This window comes from Heterodontus francisci, chromosome 4 (genome assembly GCF_036365525.1).
Source record: "Heterodontus francisci isolate sHetFra1 chromosome 4, sHetFra1.hap1, whole genome shotgun sequence".
In the NCBI taxonomy this organism is placed as follows: domain Eukaryota; kingdom Metazoa; phylum Chordata; class Chondrichthyes; order Heterodontiformes; family Heterodontidae; genus Heterodontus; species Heterodontus francisci.
Genome location: NC_090374.1, coordinates 41872125 through 41893246, shown reverse-complemented (window position 1 = coordinate 41893246; position 21122 = coordinate 41872125). Strand labels below are relative to the sequence as shown.

The window sequence follows — 21122 nt, the reverse complement described above, 5'->3', positions numbered from 1 at the left end:
ATCTCAATATACCACTGGTAAGTTGTCAAAATCAGGTTTTCAAGTGCAGGTATTTTGTATAACCAGCTCACCACCACCTTCTCGAGGGCAATTAGGGATGGGCAATAAATGCTGGCATAGCCAGTGACGCCCACATCCCATGAATGAGTAAAAAAAAGCACTGTGACTTAAACTGATGAACTGCAGCAAGATCCTGTTCGGTGACTTGAGTTACTGCTTATTAGTAACTTTTAAATCTGCCATTGAAAACTGCTTCCATTGCCATTGTCTTGTGTTCCTTATAATGTTGTTTTCTAAATTTTTCTTGTTTCCTCTCTAAGTTGGCTTCTAGTCGAAGGCTCAATACAACATCCCCTGTTCTCGGGCATCATCATTCACCCTGTCCAAATAAATCTGCAGCCCAGGCAATCACCAGTGAATGGATATCATTGACAGTTGGGCTGTCCCTAGTCAACACCCAAGCCTCTACATCACCTCCTTTTCCTGACAGCCTGTTGTCTGATTTAGTTACACATACTTCTTCAGCAGCCACCTCCTCTCAATCTGACCCAACCCCCTCAACAATTGCTGCTTCCTATGAAAAATTGAGTCATTTCATTCCAGTCACATCTTCAAAGAACTTTCCCAGCTCACCTGAAAGTCTACACTATCCATTGTGCCCACCACTGCCTAATGCTGTCTCACATTCACCCATTTTCTCATTTCACATGATGCCCCATAGATGTGACACTAACATAATGCAGGTAGCAGGCAAACCTCAAGATGCCGCTAAGAAATTCAAAACTATTTCCTCTATCAATGGAAAAGTACCCGACGCTACGGAGGTTTCTTTAGTCACGGTAGAGCCATCTGAAAGTAGCTCTCCAGGGAAATTCCCACAGGTCAGGGATGAGCAGGAACAGGAACTTTGTGAAGAATTGTTGTCAATCATTGAAGGAAACCAGTCAAAGAGTGATGGAATTAAGCACACACGTTTCCATGGGAATAGTTCGGATGTAACCACGGAACCTCCAAAACTCTTTATAGAGGAAGATCCTAGTGAGGTCTTTAAGGCGCCAGTGGCAAATAAAAAGAAACGAGTTATGTATGATGATCAGAAGAAAGCAAGTGTTGTTACTGAGGTACAAATACAGTGGAGCAAAAATGAATTCTAAAAGAACTTAATTTTTCTTCACTAAATTTAAACAATTACTTAATGCACTTCTGGACAAAATATGTTTGAACTCTTTTTTTCCAGTGTGTTGAACTTAAATGTGAACCTATTTTTAATTTGGCGCTGTCTCAGAAGTAGCATGCAGGTGTTGATTTAAGGACCTTCACATAAGGAGAATGAAGATAAATGAATGCCCATGTGCTTATAAAGATGATGAATGGTGTGTGCCTATAACTGATGTTAGGAGAATATTCTAACACCTACTATCTACTTAATATTGCATGGTTTTATGTTGACTGCCGTAATGATGAAATTTCTGAAATATAATCATAAATTTGATGCATGTATTAGAGAAAATACAATGGAAAACCCAGTTTTAGTTCCAGAAAACAGTAAATAAAAAATGGTGCATCATTTTCAGCTTGAAAGTAACTTGCCATAGTTAGTCCTTTTTGGGTTTTTTTCTCTTTCAACTCTCTTCTTTTTATATATGCAGACTGTAACATCTGGAACTGACAAAACATTTGCTTCTCCTCCCTCACATTTGTCTGCTGCGTATCCATCCCCACTGCCAAAGATCTCCTCCTCTATGCCTTTCTCTTCACCTTCACAACTCCCTCAAAGACCCACATTCTGCACCAAATCATCTTCCAGTCAGGAAACTAGGTCTCCAAAGTTGAAGGTAACTTGGATAACATCACGAGCAAAGCAACACAAATGATTGGAAGTGAATGTCCAGATGTTGTGCTGACTAAATTTTTATCTTGTTGTGAGTAGGTAAACTGTTTATAAATATATAATGGTTCGGTGGAATAGTGACCAAGTATCTCACAATGCAGAGATGCATTTCATCACACTGTCCTGGACAGCTGAGGTTGCACTACTTCCAACAGGGATTAAGAAAAGTTGGACAAAACTCTCCATCAGATAATTGCAGTATGTATTGGAGGGAGGTAGAATATTTGAAAAGGTGATAAAAATAGATTCAAAGCTGTATTTACATGAAAAAGACAAAAATAAATTATCAGTAAGAATCTTTGAGGAATTCAAGTAATCAGAATAGTGCAAAAAAACAATGCAGGGAGTTAATAAAGAGATAAACATTCTATATAAAATGCTTTCTTACCTCTCGTATTGAATATTTCTTGCGTCTATTGCATCACATTATTAAAAAAAGATACAGATTAGATTTGTGTTTTCAATAGTTGGTCAGGAAATATTTCTCTCTGGTGACATCTTCTACTAAGCTAATAATGTCATAACTGCTAACAGTTGCAAAGGCAGTGGCCGCAATTTTACACCAATGTGGGCTCTTTGGGGATGGGCTCAGAGACAGGAAGGCTGTCAAAATGGTGTGGGAAGGCATTGGGTAGCATGCCCGATGCCTTCCCGCCACCATACCATGTTGCTAGTGGCAGGAAGGGTGGCAGATGGCCTGCCTGCCCATAGTCTGATTGCATCACTTAAGTGGATAATTAAGGGCCTCTTCCTGCCTCCACTGGCATTTTACCAGCGTCGGGGGTGGTGGGGGGGAGCCCTCTGTCACATGGGAAGACTTCGAAGTAAACCTTGGTGGGCTCCCAGTGGACTCTGGGGTGGAGGGCCCTCCTTTTTGTGCACTTTTTGGCCCTCGAAGGGGTCCCCTGGTGGCAATAACTGTCCCTGAGGCATTGGCACTGCCTGCCCTCAGCGACAACCTCCCCCACCCCCCCACCCCCATTTCCCACCCCTCTGCAGGGACCTGCTTGACTGTCCCCTGCATCCCCAGACCTCACTTAGCTTACCTTGAGGGCTCACATCCATTGATGTGCCTTTGTGCTCCAGATGCAGCCCCAGCAGTGACCACCGCTCCTGGTGGCGCTGCTGAGCTGCCGGCCCAATCAGTGGCGGGCCATTGTCCTTAATTGGATAGCCACTTAATTGGCTGCTGCCCATAAAATGCGGTCCTTGGTCCTGCCATTGCCAAAGCAGGGCTGCCGCCTGCCCCCGCCACCCTGGCTTTCAGCTCCAGTGGTGGGACCCATGCTGCCTCCCAAAAAACCCAGCTGTCATGCAGGCCCCCACCTGCCAAGAATGAGGCACATATTATTTCGCCAGATGAACGTTAAAACTTAAAATTGCTGCTGGGAAGAAAAGAGGGCCTCTCACAAGGAATTGCCAGGCCCCTCACCAGAAAGACCTTTTTTTGCATACTGACAGACAGTGTTGGAACAAAGGACCCAGTCCTTGCTTCTCCAATCCACAGAAGACCTGGTCAGGCCAGTTTAGTCACATAACTAACTGGCTGTTTGAATTTGAACTTGCCACAGAGTGTTTGAACAGAGAAAACTCTTTTCTTCTGGACTGAAAAGACCTCTCCCCTGTCTGCTCTCATCTCGCTCTCATCAACTTAGGAAAGCATTGAAGGCACATGAAATCCAAGAGAGAAAAGCCTCCTACAGTGACCAAGGCTTAAGACGAATATTGGGCCCCAACAAAAAGCAAGACTACCTACCATCAAGTACTCTACAGCATGCTTGAAGAACAGTTTTAAAAAAAACTCCTTTTCAGAGATTGCCTCAAACATCTCTATTTTTCGCTTGTGCTCTTTTCTGTCTCTGTTTGCATATGCGTATCGCGTATGCGTGCTAGTGTGGGGCACAGCGTGTATCCGTAGGCGTTAACCTAATTAGAGTTTAAGTTTTTTAATAAATTTCACTTTTCTTTTAAACCTAACAAGACCTGTTTGTGCTCATTTCTTTACCTTATAATTGGAAAGTGGTGAACAAGGATTCACCAAGGGGGAGCTCAAAACACAGTGTGTTTTAAACAAAAAACCCTGTTACAATAAGACCAGTTGAAGGTCAAAAGGGACCCCCTGGACCTCTTTTTCACTTGGTTGTAACAGAAATTTGGGTGCTAGCGTCTGGAATTATACCCACAGACAAACGAGAGAAATTGGAAGTGGGAAGCCAAATTATTCCCAATCAACAAGTAACAAGATTAATACAGGTTTTCTTGTGGTTGTGTGTGATTGAATACTAACATGTCTGCAACTGAAACTGGTAGCTCTCCAAGCCAGGATGAAGTAACTTGGGATAAGTTAAAAGCACTCTCTATGGAGGAATTGAGGAAAATGGCTGAGCTGTGTGGGATCACTGTACGTGGCAAGGCTAGGAAGTCTGAACTGCTAAGGCTAGTGGCCAAACATTTTTCCCTTGAAACTGAAGCAGCAAAAACAGGGTTAGAAGCAGACCCAGACAGGGTATTGTTAGAAAAGATACAACTGGAACAGAGGAAACTTGAATTTGAGGAAAGAGAGTGCCTTCCAGAAGGAATGGGTGTAGAAAGAGAGAGCCTTCCAAAAGAATCGTGAAGAAAATGAAAGGTGGGAGAGAGAGAAAGACAGGAGGAGGAACGAGAGAGAAGAGAGAAAAAGAATATTCCGGAAAGAATCTGAAGAGAGCACTGAAGCGGTTTGAGTTAATGGGGGGTGGGGGGGTGACAGAGTAACCTCAGTGAAAGCATTGCCAAAATGGAGGGGCATAATTCAGGGCTGGGTACAAGATTGCTAAAACCCGCTCAATTAATTCCAAAATTCAATGAGGAAGATGTGGAATCGTTTTTGTGTCTTTTGAGAAACTGGCAAGGCAGCTAAAATGGCCATCTGAGACCTGGTCTCTCTTATTGCAAAGCAAACTAACCAGAAAATTCCATGAGGTTTATTCCTTGTTGCCAGATGAGAGTTCATCAAATTATGAACTGACCAAAAATGCTATCCTCGGGGCATAGGAATTAGTACCCGAAGCCTATCACCAAATGTTTAGAACCCTCAAAAAAAACAAGCTAATCAAACTTATATGGAGTTTGAAAGTAAGCAGCTGGCTTTTACTAGTGGCTGAGTGCTCTTAAAATACAGCTGAGCTGTGAGACTCTCATAGAATTTAAAAATACTCACCCACTCTCAATAAAGACGCATGAAGGGGAGCAGCAGGTTCAGGGAGCCTGGCAAACGGCCGTTCTGACTGATGAGTTTGCTTCAATTTATAAGTCCGTTTCCTAGGGGAGAACCTTTCCTAATCACCCCCACACATCCAAAAAGATCAAAGAGTTGGAAGGTGATGGAAGCCCAGGCAGTCCTGGAAGAGAAAGAAAAGCAGGAGGCACAGGGGGCCCCCCTCTGGCCAAAAAGGAAGGTGCTGTGAGACCCGGAGACCTTTGTGTTTCCATTGTAATAAAGCAGGGCATTTAAAAGCTGACTGCTGGAAAGTAAAGGAAAAACCGATAGGGTTAATCAGGGCACACCCACTCAGTGCAGACGGGACTCTGATGGAAAACCCAGAGCAAGCTGTGGCTTTAACCGCAGTAAGAGTGCAACCCAGGAAGCTTACTGCGGCCAGTGCAGGAAAAGTTAATAGGATTCTTGAAGGTTATTAGGGTTTTGTGTCTGAAGGGAAAGTAACCCCCATACCCCTTGAGTGGGGCAAGCAAGTCCATAGTGATTCTCAGGGACACGGGGGCCACTAGATCCCTTTTACTAGGAAAAGGCCTGACCTTTCCCCCAGAGAGTGCAGTGAACACCACAATGGTGGTGAATGGTATTGGAGGGCAGTGTTTGCCTGTACACCGGGTGCACCTGGAGTGCGATTTAGTTTTGGGACTAGTGACCGTAGGGATTGTCCCTAGTTTACTTGTGGACGGGGTTGACCTGCTCCTAGGTAATGATCCAGCGGGGGTGAAGTTGGTAGCCCCCACCCCGCTCCACCCCCATAGTGAAAGACCACACGAGGTCAGAGAGACAGGGCATTGGCAGGAGACTGTCTCCTGCAGAGTCCCTGATTGTGCAGTGGATCAAGCTATGATCAAACCAGCTTCCCCAGAGGAGACTGCATTGGCACTGCAGGCAGATGACCATGAGGTCTGCCTGTCTGAGACTTTCTTTGGAAAGTTAGGAGACCCAGGGAATGAATTAAATGGATTTTCCCCAGGTGAGGCTCAGCAAGCTGACCCTGTATTGCGAGAGTTAGCACAGGATGCCCAATTTGAAAGTGAAGCAGAGGGAATCCCAGACTGCTATGATTTAAAGAATGAGGTACTGATGAGGAAATGGAGTTTTCCTCAGACCTGAGGGCAAGGAGTGGACAGAACTTCACCAGTTAGTTGTGCAACATAGGTACCGGAGAGAAAGAATAAGAAGGGCCCAGAAGACTACAGTGGCTGTATATGCTGGTATACTAAAGACCAAGCCCACATAAGACAGTAGTTTGATTGGCCAAAACTCCATAAAGAGGTGATGGATTACTGCAGGAGTTGCCACATGTGCCAGGTTGAGGGGAAACCCCAACCTACAGTGAAAAGCGCCCATAAGTCCAGTGTTAGGAGGATCCTCCAGCAGAGGGCTGGTGAACTGTAAGGGACCCTCGCCGAGAACAAAAGGGACAGGCAGGCACACAGCTGGCAAAAGTTTAGAAAGAGAAGGGAAAAAGTGACCAAGAGGGCAGGTTAAAGGAGTTCCGGGAGGAATCCCGGATGAAAACCGCTACTGTCTGGTCAACCAACCCTGAAACATTTGAAAAGCTAGACCCCACATCCTCCAATGTAAATGCAGACTCTAAAAGCAACCCATCAGAGTTGCTAACAGCATTTACAGGAACCTGCAGAGACAAAGAGAGACCTCTAGGGGGCACAGAATCTATGAGGGTGATGCCTTACCAAGTCAAAGTGTCACAGGAAAGTGCAGTCAAGCCTGCACAAATACCTGTAGGTAGGAATGTCCCAGAGAACAAAGGGAAGATAAACAAAGAATCCTCCCCCACAGTCAGAGCTAAAGGGAAACACCCATCCCCTTTAATCAAAAGTCTTTGCATGACTCAGGGAGTTCAGGTTAGTCCCTCCCATTACTAACTCTGCTGGAAAAAAACGGGAAATTAAAGCAGCACTGAACCCACAAAAGGCCATTTTTAACAAGCTTTAAGATTGATGAATGAATGGAAATGAATGAGAGAAATGCATGGTTTCTCTTTCTGTATCTTCTATTCCTCTCAAACCTTGTAATGAAATGTGCCGTTCTTTTTCAAATCGCATTTCATTCCCCTGGATGTGGAGGTGCCATTGCAGGCCCCCACTGCCAAGAATGAGGTGCACATTATTTCGCCACATGAACATTAAAACTTAAAATTGCTGCTGGGAAGAAAAGAGGGCCTATCACAAGGAATTGCCAGGCCCTTCGCCAGCGTTGGAACAAAGGACTCAGTTCTTGCTTCTCCAATACACAAGGCCTGGTCAGGCCAGTTTAGTCACATGACTAACTGGCTGTTTGAATTTGAACTTGCCACAGAGTGTTTGAACAGAGAAAACTCTTTGCTCCTGGACTGAAAAGACCTCTCCCCTGTCTGCTCTCATCTCGCTCTCACCAGCTTCGGAAACCATTGAAGACGCATGGAATCCAAGAGAGAAAAGTCTCCTACAGTGAACAAGGTTTAAGAAGAATACCGGGCCCCAACGAAAAGCAAGACTACCTATAATCAAGGATTCTACAGTGAGCTTGAAGCACAGTAAAAAAAAAAAAACCGTCTTCAGGGATTGCCTCAAACCTTTCTACTTTATTTTTCTGTTTTCTGTCTCTATTTGCATGTGTGTATCGCGTATGCGTGCTAGCGTGGGGCACAGCGTGTATCCGTAGGCGTTAACCTAATTAGAGTTTAAGTTTTAATAAATTTCACTTTTCTTCTTTAAACCTAAGAAGGCCTGTTTGTGCTCATTTCTTTACCTTGTAATTGGAAAGTGGTGAACACGGATTCACCAAGGGAGAGCTCAAAACAGTGTGTTTAAAAAAAAAAAAAACCCTGTTCCAATAAGAACAGGTGAAGGCTAAAAGGGACCCCCTAGACACATTTCTCACCTGGTCGTAACACCAGCCAATAATGTTTTTCTATTTGTTTGGTTGTTACATCCTGATCCAGAAAGCAGTTGCAGAAATCAGATCTGAAACGCTTACTATTTTGACAGAAGTCTCTGAAATCAAAACATTTTTTGTGTGTCATTTAGAAATCAAAAGCTTGACAGAACTTTGATAGTTTCCCTGACTGGAAAAAAAATAAGCTCCTTAAATGATGGTGCCGTATTGTCAGTATGATGCTATACACTCATGATTCCATACATAGTGATCTCCTCTTCTCAACAGAGCAAGGATGCTTATGAAGGGCAACGAGGTGAAATTTAATAAATTGCTGTAAGGAAGAATCTCCAATTGATTTTAAAACACCTCCAGTCAAGTGCCACGCTTAGACTAATTATCTAGGTTTGCACATGAATAATGGCTGTTTGATTGCGATACTAGAGAGTGACCAGTACCCATGGAATCATATTCTGGCTAAAGGGTCAACTTCTTGAGAGGGTAGACAAAAGGGACAGTCTGAAATTGGTGATATAAGTTAATTAAAGATATACATAAAACCTAAAGGCAATATGTGTTCTGGATAAGACAGGGTGATGTACTATTTGAAATAAAAACAGAAAGTGCTGGAAATACGCAGTAAGTCTGGCAGCATCTGTGGAGAGAGAAACAGAGTTAACGTTTCAGGTCTGTGACCTTTCATCAGAACTGGTATTTGATTTACTTAGGATGCAAAGATACGATAACTGTGGCTTTGGTGCAGTTACTTTGCTTTACATCAGTGCTGCAGTTAAAGTGTTACCACAGCCTTCATCCAGAGTCAGACCCAACTTGACACCAGAGCAAAGAGGAGTGAGATTTCCTGGAGGCGTTAGTCTCATTCTGATTCATTTTGGAGTCACTGGTCCTTGACACTTTCCCTGCGCTCTACAAGTTTGCTATCTGTAGGAAGCCAAAATCACTTTGCGCTAAATTTGTTTGAGTTAGATTATGAAGTTTCAGTAGGACTTTGTCTTTCCAGCTCTTGTATGACATAATACTTGTACCTTGATATTTCTATATTTTCCTGAATTGGTCTTTGCTCTTTTAAAATAACTTTAACTCTAGGCAGTCTGATTGCACTTTTGTGGCTTTTGCAGACTGGACTGAAGACTGACGTAGCTATTGTCGGTAAGCCTCCTCGCAGCCCTGTGATGTCTAAGCGATCCTGTGGTTCACCTGTCAGGAGTAGTTTTTTACCATCTCATAGGGTAGGGGAATTGGGAAAGCATATGCCAGACATGTGGAATTGTTTGCTTTTTGCTGAAATGTGTGTGAATTGAATTAACATTTCTTTCTTTGACATAATTTCTGATGCATTCTGTAGCTTACTGGAGTGTTTATATTTTAGGATATCCTATTATGTTGAGACTCGCCCTCACCTTTCACCATGTCATCCCACAATGTTGCAGTGTGCTGTGATAATGTATTGCACTGCAGGTTACAGGAGAATTATTCTATTATACACTAAATTTCTGAAAATTTATGGTGCCACTTCTGTAAAAACATTGAACATTTTGAATTACGGAATAGAATATCAATCTGTCATCTTATTTGCGCGTTATATGCCATCCATACCAATTTAATTTTAATATGTTATTTTCACTTTAATATTTGGCTCACAATCGTTTCATGTTCCTTCCATTTCTTTAAATTACAATTACCCTTGCTTTGGAAAGCAATGCATGTTTTAAAATTACAAATATACCCTCCCCAACCGCATAAATAGTGATTAAATCTCTCTCTTTGTATTAAAACCATTAATATGCTTCTCTTTAAGGAGAAGGTAGGAAAGACAGGGAGCAACAAGTCCAGGTTATATATGGGGCGGGAGGGGGGGGGGGGTGGTGGGGTGGAAGACCAGGGAGTGAGTGGCCAAGCTTGAGAATGAAGCAGTCTTGCAGCTGGAGTGAGCTGAGGCTGAAATAGTAAGAGGTCTGGAATTGAGGGTGGAAACGCCCAGAGGAAGTATAGTGGAAAGGGATATTCTACAGGGAGAGGTAGCAATTAAATGGGGCCTGTAAATCAGAAAAGTGAGCTTGGAAGCGAGAGGCAGATAGGTTGGGGTTTGGAAGGAGCAGCAGTGGGGCTTGGGCTGCTGTAGTGTGGGAGGGACAGGAAGGGAAAGAGGGAGGGGGATATTTTGGGGTCAAATTGGCATTTGTAGTCTGATTGTTGACATTGGCCTCACAGTACAGGTATGCTCTCACATTGCGGTGAAGATTGGCTGCGTAGTGGGTCACGCAAGTTGTAGTGCAGTCACTAAGCTCAGAATATTGCATATGCGAACCTGAGCTCCCTGATGTGCCTTAACAGGGTTTCCGCTTGCCTATCTTTCCTGCCCCTCTCCCATATCCTGGGGATGGAGGTGATTTGTATAAAACGCGCATGTGGCATTAACAGCATTGCATTGCAGGGACACTGGACTCTTTGGGAGAGTAGAATGCCAATCTGGAAATTAAATAGTTCTGTTTTTTTCTGCTTTCTGGCTGATTTGCCATTTTCCTAACAACAATCAATGTCTTTTGGATGATTATCACTGGAATATGGTACTGTAGGCCCTATCTCTGCTTTCCACTTGTGATGCCACAGTTATAATGTTTCCCCATGTTGGTATTCTGAAAGCTGCACAAAAAGGGGGTATAAACTCAAAGCAATGGGTTCCTCCACAAATTCTTACCCTGCCATGCAGAAGGAGCCTGAATTTCTAAATTTGGGTTTCTGATGATCTGTCAAACAACATGTCCCTTCTGCTGTTCGCAATGGGCAGGGTACATGCTTGCAAAATTCAAAACACAGTGTCCAACGTTAGATGTGATTCCGCGATTGGACAACATTTACTAAATAATCCACAGTGTGCTAAGAATTACGCTGACAATCAATTTAAGATTGACCGTAGGGTTCGCAGTGTGGCGCTTTTGCGCGTACTGGAAGCTACATATATTAATACAGAGGGTCCTGTTCTTTACAGACAGAAAGAATATGTACAAACACTGTCCCTGTTTCAGCTGAACAAAATAAGTGACAGCCATTCGTTGGTTCATTCCTCAGGGCAATGCCTTGACCAATCAGAGTCAAGCTGCCTGGTTTAACTGTCAAACAGAGCTTGGCAGTTAACTGTCAGTCACTGTAAACTGGTGCATTCTCCCTGGCAGCGCCTCTACCAATCAGAAGACATTTGCCAACCAATCAGCACCCTCTTCTCTGGCAGTATAAGTTGTTTTCCCTTACATTGGTTATTCTTGCAGATGGTCCTGATGAGTGCAAGACGAAAAGTTTCGACAACATGTCTCTACTTTCAGCGATCTATTACTTATTGGAAGAGGGTGTACTTTAGGATAGGGATGTTCATGAGACCTAGAGGGTTGGATCAGGCTGTATATTAGAGTGGTTGAGAAATGAGAAAGTTAAGTTTGTGAATTGAACTTTTTTATCAATATTTTAAGTTAGAAATTATTTTTTGGGGAGGGAGAAATTCTTTTTGCTGGAAGATAATTGCCTCACAAACTAAATTGAGGAGAAAGATGCACAGTATGCGGACAGCCATAAAGGCGGGGCTAAAGTGTGGCGAGTCGAAGAGACTTAGCAGTTGGCAGGAAAAAAGACAGATGCGCAAGGAAAGAGCCAACTGTGTAACAGCCCCGACAATCAAATTTTTCTGCAGCACCTGTGGAAGAGCCTGTCACTCTAGAATTGGCCTTTATAGCCGCTCCAGGCGCTGCTCCACACACCACTGACCACCTCCAGGCACTTATCCATTGTCTCTCGAGATAAGGAGGCAAAAGATAATGATTACTGAATAATTGAAGGAAAACATATAGGCCTGATCTGTGGGATCCAGGCAGATAAACATGCCAACAATTCCGATATGTGCTCCTGTTGGGGTCTGTCTCCAATACACACACTCTGAACTTTAATTATTGTCTTCAGGGCTGTAAAATGCCTGGATAACTTGGAACACTGAGGACACGGATTCACAGTCAGAAGATTTTGGACTGAACTTCACAAAGGCTGGTGAATTAGTGTAGCGGGCGAACTAGGAAAGTGACTAAGTGTCAGCAAACTCAGAGGGAATTCTGGTTTAAAAGGCTGTTGAGGGATTATAGAGGTAGCATACAATATGGCACCTTTTGATTTTTGGAACTGGCCAGTGATCCTTCATTGATTTTAACAACATTGTTTTCTGGGGAGCAGAGGGAATAGGAACAACACAGAGAAGCCGATGGGGGAAGGAGAGAGAATCTTTTGGCTGGGAGAATGAGGCTGAGAGAGGGAGAAGGAAACTCTTGAGAGGAGAGAAAAGTGAAATAGGGCTGAGTCGATGGCTTTGGGATCAGAAATTAAACTTGTTGATGGATGGCGATTGTATTTGAGGGAGGATTGGAATGAGAGAGACACAGAGACTCTCAACTGAGCCATTATCATGAAGGCAGATAGGGACGAGATATCCTGATTTGGGAAGGTGTAGAGCCAGTCGCTTTTGAAGTCAGGGACAAGGGAAATGAGGTGTCCTGTTGTGCAGAGGAAGAGAGGGAGAGAAAAGCTGTTTCAGAGAGGGGCATCTTTGGTTTTGCTGATAGCTAAGAGTTTGCTCTTGGGGCTCGGCAGATCTGTATTATAAAACAACACGTCTTCTGATTCACTCTGAGTGCCACGAGAGATCCACTGTTTTTTAATTGGTTCCTGAGGTGTAGGCATCACTGGTAAAAGCCAGCATTTATTGCCCATTCCTAATTGCTCTTGAGAAGGTGGTGGTGAGTTGCTGCCTTGAACCACTGCAATTCATGTGGAGTAGGTGCACCTACAGGGCTGTTAAGGAGGGAGTTCCAGGATTTTGACCCAGCAACAGTGAAGGAACAGCTATTATAGTCCCAAGTCAGGATGGTGTGTGGCTTCGAGGGGAACTTGCAGGTGGTGGTGTTCCCATGAGTCTGCTGCCCTGTCCTTCTAGGTGGCAGAGGTCATAGGTTTAGAAGGTGCTGTCAAAGGAGCCTTGGTGGGTTGCTACAGTGCATCTTATATATGGTACACACTGCTGCCACTGTGCACCAGTAGTGGAGGGCAGTGAATACTTAAGGTGGTGGATGGGGTGCTGATCAAGCGGGCTGCCTTGTCTTGGATGGTGTGAAGCTTCTTGAGTGTTGAAGCTGCACTCATCCAGGCAAGTAGCGAGTATTCCATCACACTCCTGACTTGTGCCTTGTAGATGGTGGACAGGCTTAGGGAAGTCGGGAGGTGAGTTACCACAGAATTCCCAGCCTCTGACCTGCTCTTGAAGCCACAGTATTTATATGGCTGGTCCAGTTAATTTTGTGGTCAATGGTAATTCCCAGAATGTTGATGGTCGGGATTCAGGGATAATGATGCTGTTGAACATCATGGGGAGATGGTTAGATTCTCTCTTATTGGAGATTGTCATTGCCTGGTACTTATGTGGCATGAATGTTATATGCTGCTTATCAACCCAAGCCTGAATGTTGTCCAAGTCTTGCTGCATACTGGCACGGAGTGCTTCAGTATCTGAGGAGTTGCGAATGGTACTGTGCAATCATCAGTGAACATTTCCATTTCTGACCTTTATGATGGAGGGAAGGTCATTGATGAAGCAGCTGATTATAGTTGGGCCTAGGACACTACCCTGAGGAACTTCTGCAGTGATGTCCTGGGCTGAGTTGTTTGGCCTCCAACAACCACAATTCCTTCCAATTTATAAAAAGAAAGTGGGAGGAAAGGAAGAGCTCATAATAAGACTACGCAAGTCGAACATTTTGTTGACTATTGTTGTAAATTTATGTTTTTGAACTTCTACATAAGAACATAAGTATTTTATAAAAAGTTTCCTTTTTAATAAATAGAAAGAAATGTAATATTGAATTAAGAATTTTAGATTTGTTGGTTGCTTTGATGCATCATTGATCATTTTAGCACATCTCAGCAGGCTGAGTCCTAAACCTAAGATTGACATTGAACTGTGCATACAAGGGAATAGTGTCTGGTTTTGTTAATCTTTCTGTTTTTTGTTAAGACTATGATTTCTCTTGACTTAGTGGGGTTAGGAAATCCAAAGGGAGTTTCTTCTATTCAAAAGTACTTCCCCGCCTCTATAGCCCTTAAGACATAAGATAACTATTGAAATACCTCCCTGAGATCTGCCATTTTGAGTCTCCTTCCTTCGTGATGCAAATCACAGGAAGGAAATTACATGCATCTAAAAGCAGCTGCAATGAGTACTCTAGGACTTCCGTTTGGTACAGATTGGGCGCTGATCTGAAGCTACCTGCCTTATGACCAAGGCGGGAGAAATGCACTGCTAATTCAGTCCCACTACTCCACAGGTCACAGCATATCAATAAAGTTTCCCACCTACCAAACAATCGCCAAATTAGACATTCTATTTGTCCACCAGAATAAAGCACACCAAACCAGGTTTCTTCAAACACAACAACAACAACTATTTATTAGCAAAGAAATAATATGTCTTAACTAATGAGATAAATTGTGTATATATATATAGATATATAGATATGAAAAGCTCCATAGTTCCTTAACCCTCATTCACATACACATACATTCAAAAAAAATGGTTAACGGGGGAAACAGGATTTTGATTTACAGCTGTTTCCTAGGAATAGAAGGAATAATAAAAATAAATCAGTTTGTCACATTCTGGTAGGATGTTTTTGGTACAGTGAGGGTGCCCCAGAGTCAAATAGTCGGATGCAACTCGCAGTCGCTCCAGATGAGGTTGATGAACAGTCTTTGATGGGTAGGCGTTCAAGGCAATTCAACTACAGCAGGCATCACACAGGTCTTTCAGCAGGGGTGCAGCAACCGGGTCTGCTCAGGACCCACAACAGGATCCAGGATTTCCCAAAACACAGGAGGAATCTCACTGGATGCAGGAATTCTTCAGAGACTGGAGGCAACAGAAATCTACCACCCTTCAAACACAGGACCTCCCTTCAAGAGATGCAAGTCTCCTTTATAGAGAGAGGTCTTTTTCTGGGTCTGCAGGCAGGTCAGGTCTAAGTTTCAAAATGTCTCCTCTTTGTCCAACTCACTGGTTTTTAAAAGACCTAAGTGAAAGCAAAAAGCTTTCCTGAGCCAATCACGTGATCAGACACTGTCTCCAATGTCATTGAAAGTGTTGTTTTGAGGAGGTCAACTCCTGGCTGTTTTCTTTGAAACTGCTTGCTGTCCTATTATTGTATAAAAAGTCAAAATCCAAAAATTCCAACTATTTGCAGGTGTCCAAGTCTACTGAAAAGCCTTTTTTCAGTTGTTAAAACACACAGAAGTCAAAGACTTTAGTACAAAAATAGAACCTTTTGTAACACCTGATAGCAGAAAACATGTTGCTGCCTATTGGATGCTGCTGTTTGCAGTTTGCATTTGTGAGATAACCACAGGTTCAGCAAGATTTTCCTCAGCACTGCTGGATTATGATTAATTTAATGTGATACAGCATTTTGAGATTCTGGCTCAGGCCTCTGTTTGCCCAGTTAGAAACCTTTGCTGTTCACACTCTGATCAGCAATAAATGGTTAATGAGAATAAAAAAAATACTTTAGTAGTGGTTCCCATTCCACGTCAAGCTTTAATTCCCATCATCCATGTTATATTTTACAAAATGTTCAATTATGTACCATTTAGGGGGTTTATTCATTTGATTTAAAAGTTATTGGTGGCTTATTAATGAAAAGGGTGTTCAAATGACCAGCATTGTGGGATAAATGAGATACATTGTTCATGACTGTTTGAAAAGTGTTTAATTTTTTAAGGATTTTAATCATTTTGCACAGCAATATCATGCCTTTTAGTTTGTCCTGTCTATTGGGAGCATATAGCATGCATGAAAAGTAAAAGCATATGACTCCATTGCAGTGTGTGTATAGAATGACCTGGCCTGAGATTTGATTTGACTTGCAGTGTTGCGATCATTGTGGAGCTGGGCATGTGTAACGCATGTCATTGCGTGTACTGAAGGCTCTTTGCTTCGTTCTTTTTGGATTGTCCTCTCTACAGCTTCCTTTTTAGTCATGCTTCAGTTTAATTAGAAGTGTTGTTTTTGTTTCCAGATTTGAGTGGGTTTCATAATTCCATTGAACACTGTTTGTTTATTTTCTGTCTAATAACAACAGTAACAAAGCAAATGTGTGTTTCTCCCACAGCCCCAACAGCCTACCCTTGTTCATGAACGTTCACAGATTGGAGAGCCGTAAGTACGGTTTTATTTTTTCTGAATAAAGCATTATTTTTAAAATAAAATTAAAGAGCCAATTTTAACTTACTATCCTGAAAACCTGCCACCGAAGTCCTTAATTTACACTATTCAGCAATCAAGGAGAGTGAGACGTTGCTGCGCAAGTCCTGTAGAAAGTTTGGCTTAATGTAGTAACACAATGGTAGTTGCTGTGTCCCGTTGATCTTCAAGAATCATTCAGCACAGAAGGAGACCAGTCAGACCATTATGTAGTATTTCTCATGCAAATTTCCAATACGAAGGATCCTTTGGAGACAGTTGCCAATGGTTTTTCAAATCTGAGCCTTTGTGAATTAAATTAACTCTCAAATTATTTTGCAGTACGTCAGATATGAACTTGCATTCATAAAGCGACTTTAATATAATAACATGTCCCAAAGCACTTCAAAGGAACATTGTTGGGCAGTTTTAAGCAGCATCTTAAAAGGAGAGAGGTAAAGAGGTTAGGGGACAGAATTCCAGAGCTTCAGGCTGAAATGGCTGAAAGCACAGCTGGAAGTGGTGGGGCAAAGGAAGTGACGGATGCAGAAGAGGCCAGAGTTGGAGGAATGCAGAGTTCTTGGAGGGTTGTAAGGCTGGAGGAGGTTACACGAGATAGGGAGAGGTTAAGCCTTGGAGGGATTTGAGCATGAAGGTAATAATTTTAACCTTGAGGCATCAGTAGACCAGGAGTCAATGTAGGGCAGCAAATACGGGAGTGGTGAGCCAATAGGATTTGGAACGAGCCAGGGTACCGGGAGCAGAGTTTTGGATGAGTTCAAGTTGATGGAGGGTAGAATTAGGGAGGTCAGCCAGGAGAGCATTACAATTGTGGAGTCTGGATGTGACAGGCATGGATGAGGGTTTCAGTAGCAAGGTGGGTTGATGCAGGGGTAGATACGGGAGATAATATGGAGGTGAAAGTAGGGAGTCTTAGTGACGGAGAGGATATAGAGTTGGAAGTAGTGCTCCAGATAAAATAAGACACTGAAGTTGCGAGCAGGATGGTTTAGTCTGAGATGGTGGCCAAAGAGGGGGATGGATGGTAGGGACAAAGACAATGGCATTAATCTTCCCAGTGGTTAACTGGAGGAAATTTCAGCTCACTTAAGACTGGATGTTGGACAAGCAGTGTGATTCAGGGAGGCAGAAGAGGGATTGAGAGAGGTGGTGGGGAGGTAGAGCTGGGCATCTTCAGCATAAATATGGAAACTAACCTTGTGTCTTCAAGTGATGTCACAGCATGAGAAATAGTGGGAGGGGTCAAGGATAGTTCTTTGAGAGACTGTAGAAATAAGGTTGCAGAAGTGGGAAGAGATGTCATTGCAGGAGATATTCTGGCTATGACAAGAGTGGTAATGTCACTCAGCATCCAAGGTTGCTAAAGGAAGTGGGAGTGGAGATAGCAGAAGGGCTTGCCAATATCTTCCAATCTTCCCTAGATACGGGGGATGTGCCAGCTGATTGGAGAGTGGCAAATATGACACCTTTATTCAAGAACGTTTGTAAGGATATTCCTAGTAACTACAGGCCAGTTGGTTTAACATCAATGGTGGGTAAGGTTTTAGAAACAATAATCAGGGGAAAAAGTCAAAAGGCAGTTGGAGAGGTTTGAGATAATTAAGCTTAGCCAGCATAGATTTGTAAAAGACAGATTGTGCTTGACTAATCTAATTTTTTTGATGAAGTAACAGAGCAGGTTGATGAAGGATCTGCAATGTATGTTGTCTATTTAGATTTTAAGAAAGCCTTTGACAAAGTACCACATAAGGGGCTGGCTCACAAAATTGAGGCTCATTGAATGGGAAGATTAATGTCCAACTGGATAAAAAATTGGCTGAAGGACAGAAAACAGCGAGTCATGGCAAATGTTATTATTGAGACAGGTGGCTGGTAGACAGTGGTGTTCTCCAGGGGTCAGTGCTAAGACCAGTGATTTTTTGACATATATATATATAAATTACTTGGATATTGGAATAGAGGGTAACATTTCAAAATTGGAGGAGTAGCACACAGTGAGGATGATACAAATCGACTGCAACAGGACATAGCCAGGCTAGCAAAATGGGCAAACAAGTGGCAGATGGAAGGTAATACAGAGCAATGTGAGATGTTGCATTTTGGCAGAACGGATGGGGAGATGCCACAGTTCGAAAGGCCAGGATTTTATGGCCCCCCCCCAAAGTGGGGGGGGGGCGGGGGCAGGGGGAACCATAGTGGGTGGCGGGGGAGGCAGCGGGAAGAAGAGCCCATCGCCTCCTCATCACCCAGCGATCTTCCCAAGGGGCTCGATAGGCCGTTGTTGGCCTCCTGCCCAGAGGCAAATTGAGGCCCTTAAGTGGCCTATTAAGGGCCCCTTCCCGCCGTCGCTGGGATCTTACCAGTGGCGGGGGCAGCCTCCGCTGCACAGGGAGGACGCCTTGTAAAATGAGGCACCCTCCCTGCAAGCTTGGGTGGGGTGGGGGGGGTCCCACCTTTGTGGGCAATTTGTGGCCCACGGAGGACCCCCACCGGAACCAATTCACCTCCCAGGAACCCCCTCCTCCTAGACCGCAAGATCTCCCCTCCCCTCCCCTCCCCCTTGCTGGGGCCTTCCAGCCTGGCCACAGCAACCCTGCCTCACTTACCTCTTCTCCAGGATTCCAGTGCTGGTCCTGAGTCTGATGCCTCTGCAGTACCAGCAGTGGCCACCGCTGTCTGTGGTGCTGTCGATACTGCTGAACTGCCAGCCCTCTGATTGGCCGGCAGCTTTTGGAGGCGGGATCCCCGACCCTTTAAAATCTTTAAAGGGACAGGGATCCCACTTCCTGAAACTTTGTCAAAAATGGACCGGAGGATCGCTCCACTGGGGCGAAGAAAAGACAGAGGCGGGGTTTCCCCTGCCTTTTCGGCCCGGCGCCAGGAGCCCAGCCTCCAGCAAAGATTCCAGCCCAAAGCGTGTGCAGAGACAGAGGAACCTGGGGATGCATGTTCATAGATCTTTGAAGGTGGCAGGATCTAATGAGAGAGTAGTTAGCAAAGTATATGGGATCTTGAGATTCATAAATAGAAGCATAAAGTACAAAAGCAGGGAGGTTTTGCTGAACCTTTATGAAGCTCTGGTTAGACCCCAACTGGAGCATTACATCCAGATCTGGTCATCACACTTTAGGAAGGATATGAGGGTCCTTAAGAGTGTGCAGAGGAGATTTACCAGAATGGTTCCAGGAATGAGGGATTTTAGCTACAAGGTTAGGTCAGAAAAGGTCGGTTTGTTCTCCTTTGCGCAAAGAAGGTTGCAGGGAGATTTGATAGAGTTTACAAGATTATGACAATTTTAGATAGGGTAGACAAAGAAAAGCTGTTCCCATTAGCTGATGGTACAAAGACTAGAGGACACAGACTTAAGGTATTGGGCAAGAGATGCAGGGGGGATGTGAGAAAGAACTTTTTTATGCAGTGAATGGTGATGACCTGGAACTCTCTGCCTACGAGGGTGGTGAGGCAGAGACGATGAATAATTTCAAAAGGAAATTGGATGGGCTCTTGAAGGAAATGAACTTGTGGGGCCCCGGCGATAAAGCAGGAGAATGGGACTGGCTGGATTGCTCTGCGGAGAGCCGGCATAGACTCAATGGGCTGAATGGCCTCCTTCTGTGCTGTATATGATTCTATGAGAGGCTTTGGATGAGGTTGGCGTGGTCAACCGCATTAAAGGCTACAGACAAATTGAGAAGGATTGCACCATGGTCACAGACGCAAAGTCATGCATGACTTTGTTTTCAGTGATAAGGCAGGGTTGGAAACTAGATTCGAGAGGCTCAAACATGGAGTTGTGGTAAAGATGGTCATGGACAGAGAGGTCTGCATTATCCTTTCCAGAATGGGGTGCCTACATTACAACAGTAACTACATTTCAAAAAGTAATTCCTTGTTTTTGAAGCATTTTGTGACATCCTGATAATGTTAGTCTGGACACAGTACTGCAATTGTGGCTTAACCAATATCTTGTACAAATTCAATATCATTTAATTGTTTTTCTATTGTATGTCCCAACATGTAAAAGCTAGAATCCTATTTGTCTTTTTGATGGCCTTTTCTATCTGTACCCAGATCTTTCAAGATTAAAAATACAATATAGTTTAATCAGTACTGCATGTTGATTTCCATAAATGTATACTTTAAATTTTAGACAACGTGAGAGGTATGAGCTAGCTAAATTTAAACTTTATTGCATGTTCTCACAGATACCAAGCTATGTACAGCTACAACCCTAGAAATGAAGATGAGCTAGAGCTCAAGGAAGGAGATATTGTTGATGTAATGGAGAAGTGTGATGATGGCTGGTTTGTTGGTATGTGTCTTTTAAAGTATCTCTCCGCAATATATATAATCAGAGTAGGGATGAGCTAACAAATTAATATTAATTTCTGAATCTGAAACCCATGGAGGAAAAAAACATGCATTAATTAGGGTGAGGAATGTGCATGAAGAATTTCCTTAAAAAGCTACTAAGAAGATTAATTTCCTGTATGACTGTCAGAATATGAGTGAATCCTGACAGAAATAACTACCTTGGGTCAATGTGCCAGGACAGCTTATTTACTCAAAGGAGACAAGGTGACTCATGAGGCCAGCTGAAAAAGAAGCCCAGAAACACTAGATCAGATTAATCGGGCAAATGCAGAGTTATCAACATCGGACAAATGTTAGCAGAATTAAGATTAGGAGAGAAACTGTTGGCAAACTCACTTAAAGAATATACAGTAAATTCATCAATCCTGCACTCCTAGCAGTAGCCCATACTCAATGGGAGCAGAGGTCAGAGATGGGGC

The 21122-nt window shown here is 43.5% G+C and overlaps 1 protein-coding gene across 1 annotated transcript in view; it reads left to right on the top strand.

Moving 5' to 3' along the window:
* Positions 1–21122, top strand: part of sorbs2b (sorbin and SH3 domain containing 2b) — a 284278-nt gene that overhangs the window by 256122 nt on the left and 7034 nt on the right. Inside the window, exons 26-29 of the mRNA XM_068029420.1 lie at positions 321–1121; positions 1650–1835; positions 16238–16284; positions 20535–20641. Coding sequence (XP_067885521.1) covers positions 321–1121; positions 1650–1835; positions 16238–16284; positions 20535–20641 — 1141 coding nt within the window. The remainder of the gene's footprint in view (positions 1–320; positions 1122–1649; positions 1836–16237; positions 16285–20534; positions 20642–21122) is intronic.